This window comes from Cynara cardunculus (assembly GCF_001531365.2).
Source record: "Cynara cardunculus var. scolymus isolate 2C chromosome LG 11, CcrdV1, whole genome shotgun sequence".
Taxonomy (NCBI): Eukaryota; Viridiplantae; Streptophyta; class Magnoliopsida; order Asterales; family Asteraceae; genus Cynara; species Cynara cardunculus.
In genome coordinates, this window is record NC_037538.1 from 14347747 (window position 1) to 14355434 (window position 7688).

At 36.0% G+C, this 7688-nt stretch overlaps 1 protein-coding gene across 1 annotated transcript; it reads left to right on the forward strand.

The window, feature by feature from the left end:
- Positions 1-4473: 4473 nt before the first annotated feature.
- On the forward strand, positions 4474-5107 carry LOC112521308 (monothiol glutaredoxin-S4-like). The gene has a single exon (XM_025130085.1). The coding sequence runs from the start codon at positions 4532-4534 to the stop codon at positions 4835-4837; it is 306 nt and encodes a 101-aa protein (XP_024985853.1). The 5' UTR covers positions 4474-4531; the 3' UTR covers positions 4838-5107.
- Positions 5108-7688: the final 2581 nt, after the last annotated feature.

The window sequence follows — 7688 nt, forward strand, 5'->3', positions numbered from 1 at the left end:
GTGGTTTGCATTTGATCACTCCCCCGTATGTATATATATGTATGTATGTATCACCCACAACCAACGCATTTATTCAATGCATGTATATAAATTAGCAAGAAAATCATCCTTGAACAAAGACCCACGATACAAACTCCTTCCAAATGTCGTTTCTTCTTGACTTTTGAACACAAGCCGATAGAGCAATCTAGAATTCCACACGATGCATCTTGACTGATAATCCGACGGTGATCCATAAATGGAGAATCAATTAGGGCAAAAATTCCCCTTCTTGTGTTTTCTTTTGAGTTAGCCATCTTGAACAAACTTTGTGTGTATCCAGAAAAGAACAAACGAATAAAGGTGCAACAAGATATAATTCTTCAATCACCAAGAAACAAATCTAAAGCTCTGATATATACCACTGTTGGGTCTAGATCACACGTACCTAAAGAATCAAATTGCAAACTTTAAGGCATAACAACTATAAACGTGTGACTTACTAACAACTCACGCACACAAACTTGGATAGAGCAATCAAGATGATTAACCCAATATGTAACAAGTGATAAAAGGAAAACACAAACAAATAGCTCGTTGATATAACACAAACATAATGTACATTCAACTACATACGTTTACATCTTTTGCTCATGATGATTGGGTCCTCGACCACATCCCACCACGTGTATATATTTCATGATCTTTCTTGATAATCATACTCGTTATATGTAGATTAATCTTGATGAAAAACATGATCTTTCTTGATCTACCATATATTTTTATACCAAAGAATATTGGGTGTCGGTGATGTTAGCTGCTAAAAAATCTCCTGTCTTAGTACGTAGTGTGACAATAAAAGATTTGGTGATTAATTTGTACTACGTACACATTAAAGTTGATATATACTTTTGTATTGATGAAGCGGTATGCTACTTAAGGGTGGTGGGATATTTGGTATGTGAAGAATCGAAAGCGAGGGGGAATTTTCCTTTTATTTTGTGCTTTTCTAAAGTGCTTATTTTATGTGAAGGTATTACATTCCCTGTTATCTATCATGATTCCAAGTGATGTTAAGGACTCTCGTTTGCGTAAAATCGACGTTGTTTTTCCACGTCATGTGTCGTCGCATGTCTTTTTCTTACCTCCATATTACCACATACTTCCGGTTTGGACCGCAATGCAGATGGCCGAGCTGTCGGCTGCACGCCCACTTTAATGAATTCCCTTCCCCTCCCTCTCCTAGCTAGTTATTTGCACATGCATAGATTTTAATTTGGTGACATGTTTTTGTGATTCGTTATTGATAAGTCGTCGACAATCCTTCACTGAAGGATTCCTTCGGTGTCCATCGCTGAATTCTACCTTGGGTAATATGTCACTGCTTTCAACCTTTGGTAACCCACCATTGAATTTAACCTATGGTAATCCATACCGCAATGAGGGAAAATGCTAAATGAAACCAACAAAAACAAGTGTGTAGAGTATTTTTTATTAGGTAGCCAATGACGATAATTATTTCTCTTTGGACCACGTATGATACACCTGTTTAGCCAAACGTCAACTCACAAGTAAACGAGTACAACAGATAGTATAGCTGGTAAGATTCAGCTACCGTACCCAAATGGATTATTCTATTCATCTAATGGTCTAAGTTGGGCTATTGCAACAAATTTAGATCAATTAGGTTTGCTTTTGACTGCATGGTGCTATTGTATGCCATGCTACAGTACAATAGCCGCCTGATTGTTTTCACTTAAACTTGGAGGAAGAGAAAGAAGTAAAGGAATGTTTTCTGCATGATGGTTAGGAGTGGTCTTCTCCACTATGCCTTTGTTGATGGAGGTCTCAGATCATTGGTCCACCATTCTTGTCGGATGTAATTAAGGAGGTGGAGGTGGAGGTAGTAACATACTACTAGCTAGTAAATCCACACATGTTGAGAAATGAAAAGGTGTTTGAGCCATCGATCGATCGAGCCTTCTTTGGCCAAGGAAATGACTTTTGACGAGAGGTATCTGCCTTTTGGTTGAAGGCTTTAGCCATGGCATACAAAGATTGTACAAACCATAGTTTTGGGACCCATGGAGATACCAAAATGAATTGAAGTTGCTAAGAATTCTGACACCAGGTATAGTTGATCAGTTTCAAGCAACACTCTTACTGGTAACTGCACAGATCCTAGAATGGGGTAATCTAAAAGAACTGATAGTCTGGCAACCAAATCATGAAATCGAAGATGAAAATATCTAAGAGAATGATTTGAGAAAATTATACCTAGAATTAATGGTTCTCGTAGAATGCGAGGAAGGGCCCTTATCCGCATTTCACTTCTATTTCATTTCATTTTGTCCATGTGAATGTAATGGAATGGGCATCTTTTAAAAGGAAACCCAGTTGGATAACTCCAACTTTGCTTATACCCGCATGAAAACTCATACCAAAACTTATCTTACATGAGATAATGGACCAAGAATCTTTATATGCATTGTGAATCACCAAGGTGAAATTGGAGACAAATCTAGAAATTTTTCTGGGGTAATGATACAATTTGACTATAAAAAATAAACATGTTAAAATACGGATTCGAGTCATAGCACATGGTTTCATAAAACCACACGATTTTCCCGATCTAAATCAAGCAGGTTTTACATAAAGAAGATTTGGCTCAGCGTGTTATATTCGATATATTTCATAATATTAGTATAGATTGGTTGATTGGTTTGTTATCCTTGCATAGAATGGACTCATGTTCGAGTTTAGGATATATTTTTTTCTAAAACATATAAAAAAAAAATCAAAATCTGAGTTAAAAACTAAAAAAAATTGACATTGGTGGGACTTGAAGCCAAGGTTTTCACCAAAAGAAGCATTATTTACCAATTATGCAATTAGAAACCTATACCAAAGCTTCAGTTTCAAAAATTATATGGTGGCACCGAGCAAAATAATATGGTGGCACCCTTAAAAAACTTGCTATTTTCTTTAGACGGAACTATGAAGCGGTGGCACGAGTCCGTCCCAAGGTTTGAAATATACGTGTAGGATATCATGTCAACCAGAATTATGGAATAATCGCATGTTCAATTTTAATTTCTCTTTGATCCAAATAAGAGCAAATTTGTCCCATTGGTTTTAGCTTAGCAGAGATAAGGAGGTGTATATCCTTACATAATGATTTAAATTTAAATTTTGAACTTTAAAGAAAACGGGAAAATCGTAAGAGAATCCAAGAAAATTGTAAAACGAAAAGCATATGGACTTTTTAAAGAGAAGAAAATTAAATTCCATCGAATATAGAAAAAATTGCATCAACTCGGCCTAACTAATATTAAATTGAAAGAACAAAATCTCAAAAAGGTGAATTATGTTCTCTTCGGCATAAAAAAATAAATTGGTATTATATTAATTTTAGTATTAAGTAGATATGAAATTAAAGGAGTACCCACATTTTGATTACATTGCATAAATGAGATGACAGATGATATATGTTTAAGAATAAAAATGGGTTAAACCTAAAACGATTAACAATCTGAAACTAAACCTAAACCATTACTGATTTGAACCTAAAACCAAATAATTAATGGTTTGAACCTAAATAATTTCGGCTATAGTTTTAAATAAGTCGATAAAAAGACCTTAAAAATATAAACTTGGGCCCCAAAATTTTGGAGGCCCTGTTTTTGAAATCTTACATTTAACATGCTAAGAGACGGTCCTGAGTGCCCAGGATGAGAAAATGAGCAACTTCTGGTCGTAAATGCATCTTGCCAAGGCAAGTTGTAAACCCTAATTAACTTGTTTCGTTCCGAATGTTTTCCATGGATTTCTAGGTAAACTGTGTCGTAATTAAAGAATGTTTCACACGATTACGAGATGTTTAAGTTGTATAAATGAATCACAATGTGTTTTATTTTTTTATTTTTTTTTATTAACCTGGATATCCAACTCGCTATGCGAGCCAACTAATCCCAGGACGACCACCTGTTTTGCAGATATTCCGGAGTCACCGTATTTGAACCTCCATGGCTACAAGGGGATTTTTATTCCTCCTTGGACTTGAACCTATGACCTTCTAGTACTTTTGACCATTGAAACCAAACTCAAACCAATCAGATACCACCGTGTAGTTAATGTGTTTTATGTTTTTGTCAAATAGGTTCAGAAATTAGCATTGATGGAAAATACAACGTTCCACTTGTTGAAAAGACCATTAGAAATTTGGAATGAAAACGTACCAACTAAAGAATAGAATATGAAGCCGTACACATAGAAACTTAGTCATAGATATCTAAATCTGCTTCCGTAGCGTAGCTAGTAAGGGATTCGCTACCGGCCTAACTTTTGCCTAGTTATCACTGTCAACTTTCGAGGCAAAGCCCATCACTGGAACCTGATACAATCTGTCACCAACCTAAAACATTCTCTTTTCTCCACATATCATCCTCACAAACCCTATAAATCTCCCCATGCTCACTACTCACATTCCACACAACAAATCAAAAAGTCTCTTCAATCACTAACATTTGTAAGTTAATAGTTTTAATTACTGATGGATAGAGTGAACATGATGGTTTCTGATAGGCCTGTGGTGATCTTCAGTAAGAGTTCTTGCATCTTGTCCCACACAGTCAAGTCTCTCTTCAATGACTTTGGTGTGAACCCTACAGTCTATGAGCTTGATGAGATTGCAAGAGGCCGGGAAATCGAGCAGGCATTGTCAGGGGTTGGGTGCAGTACGATGCCCACTGTGTTCATTGGTGGTGAGTTGGTTGGTGGAGCTAATGAGATCATGAGTCTTCAACTCAAAAGGGTTTTGAAGCCAATGCTCATCAGGGCTGGAGCTTTATGGGTTTAAAGTTGCTGCAGTAACGTAAAATATTTACATAATAAAGCAGGTTTTTAGTGCAAATAATTAGAGAATAAAAAACATGATTACCTAATAAATCATATCGTATGAGATTACATATATGAAGAGGTTACTAAGGTTTAGGTTTCGATTGTATCTCGACTCTCCTCTCTTTTTGGTTTGTGATAATACCTGCAAATTAATAATGCGATGGTTGTTCGTACTTAATGTAACTGATCGATATAGATTTTGATCTTAATTTTAGGGTTGTTTTTAATACATGATCTTCTATGTGGTGTGCCTTTGTTGACTTCAGGTTTTGCTTTAACATGTTTTTTTATTAACATGGATATCCAACTCGTTATGCGAGCCGACTAATCTTAGGCGACCATCTGTTTTGCAGATAGCCCGAAGTCGCCGCATTTGAACCTCCGTTGCCACAAGAGGATTTTTATTCCTCCTTGGATTTGAACCTGGAACCTCTTTTAACCTTTACAGTCAAGCTCAAACCAATCAAATAAATGAAATATATGTATTAACATAATTGAATTGGTAGAAATTACATGTAGTAAATTGATATATTCTCTTAACCTACAGAAAAAGAGTTCTATCCCAATAAAAAGAGATTTGAACTCCTCCTCTATGAAAGAATGTGAAGTGCCTCTCCTCAATCGATTCTTAGCCCTCCCCCACCCAAACTTCTGGCAATGTTATACCCATTTGTGACTCTTCTCTAAAGCAAAAACACATCAGGATAGTTTCGGTTGTGCCTCAAGAGAGGAGATTTAAATAGTTTTAATGTTGTCGGTCCATCATTCGTGGACCGACACGAGGAATGATCCAATACTTGTTGGATTAAATTCACATAAGAGATGACAGATACACACTAAACACACTTTATTATATGTTGATCATCCGTTTTTACATACATACTACGAACATATATATATACATAACACTGAACCTTTGCACCCTTTAGAAGGTGTCGGTTAGAATAGTAACCGCCATATATTGCGCCAAACTGTCATAAACTGTAACTGAAATCTAGCTTATACTTCTAACATTCCCTCCTAAGTTAGATTTCCGTAACTCATGAATCCTTCTTGAATTGATTAAAACTTCCAATTTGCAAAGCCTTGGTGAATGTATCAGCCATTTGTTCTTTGGTGCTACAAAAAGTTGATAATCACTTCTCCTCTTTGTACAAGATCTCGAATAAAGTGGTTTTTGACTCTTATATGCTTACTCTTTCCATGAAATCCTGGATTTTTTGTATGAGCGATGGCTGACATGTTATCACAATAAACCTTTGTGGGTTTAACTTGAATACAATCTAATTCCTTCATAATAGAACGCAACCATAATGCTTGACAACCTGCTAAGGATAGAGAGATATATTCTGATTCGGCTGAAGACAATGCAACCACATTTTGCTTCTTGCTTTGCCATGGTATTGCTCCCTAACCTACATTAAACACATAGTCTGCACTACTCTTGTTGTCGTCAATATTCCCTCCAAAGTTACTATCGCTAAATCCTATAAGAACTGGTTCTTCCGAGCTGAAATAGGTGATTCCATGATTTAATGTACCCTTTATAAATTTTAAATTTTTTTCCCTGCTTTCCAATGACTTATTTTAGGGGCTACCATGAATCTGCTAATCAAACTAACAGAACCATAATCAAACTAACAGAAAATGTAATATCAGGGCGTGTTCTAGTAAGGTACATCAAAACCAATCCACGAAATAACATAGCATCCACACTTGCTTCAATTATGTTTTTAGAAAGCTTCAATCCGAAGTCCATAGGTGTAGACGCAGGCATGGCGTCCAACATATTAAATCTGGCAAGCAATTCCTTAGCATATCTTTTCGCCTAATGTTGATCTTGTAAAAACCAGATCATCTACATAAAGACATAAAATAAGAATATTACCTTCATGTCTCTTTATGTAGAGTGTATGTTCATGGGAACACCTATCGAAACCATGAGTCGAGAAGTATTAATCGATTCTCTGGGTGCCCGTCTCAATCCATATAAGGCTTTGTTCAATCGACACACTTTGTTTTCATGTCCCTTCTTAACATATCCTTGAGGTTGCTCAATATACACCACTTCATTTAGATAGCCATTCAAGAAAGCGGATTTAATATCCATTTGATGCACCTCCCATCCTCGTTGTGCTGCCAAGGCTAGAACCAAACAAATTGTTTCTAATCTGATAACAGGAGCGAATACCTCGTTAAAGTCTATTCCTTGTTTCTATTTATAACCCTTGATTACAAGTCTAGCCTTATGCTTATCCAATTCTCCTTTCTCATTCAATTTTGTCTTGAATACCCATTTTACTCCAATAGGAGGATCAACTAAATCCCAAGTGTTGTTTCTTTCAATTGCATTAATCTCTTTGTCCATGTCTTCCCTCCATTTTTCATCTTTAACTGCTTCTTCACATGTAAGTGGATTTGCATCAGCAAAAGGGACAAAATCGGCTACTTCATCAAAATCAACACGTTGTGTATTTTGAAGTATATCTTGCATAGTTCTGAATTTTCTTGGCGGTGTTTTTGTTGACACATTTAGTGATGGATCTTGTTGAATAATCTGACTTTGAGGAGTTGCTTGTGAATTATTGTTATTTATCGATGAACTTTCTTGAGTAGAATCAGAGTAGAGATCGCCACTTACAGCACTTGTAAACAAATTTTCTTTGTCTGCAGTATCATACTGTTGGTCCCAAAAGGGTCTACAAGAATACTAAACAGTTTGTAGAAGGGGGGGATGAATACAAACACAATTTTCAAATTTAAAATATATATTGATAAAGAAGATCAATACAGATTTTACAAGATTGTTT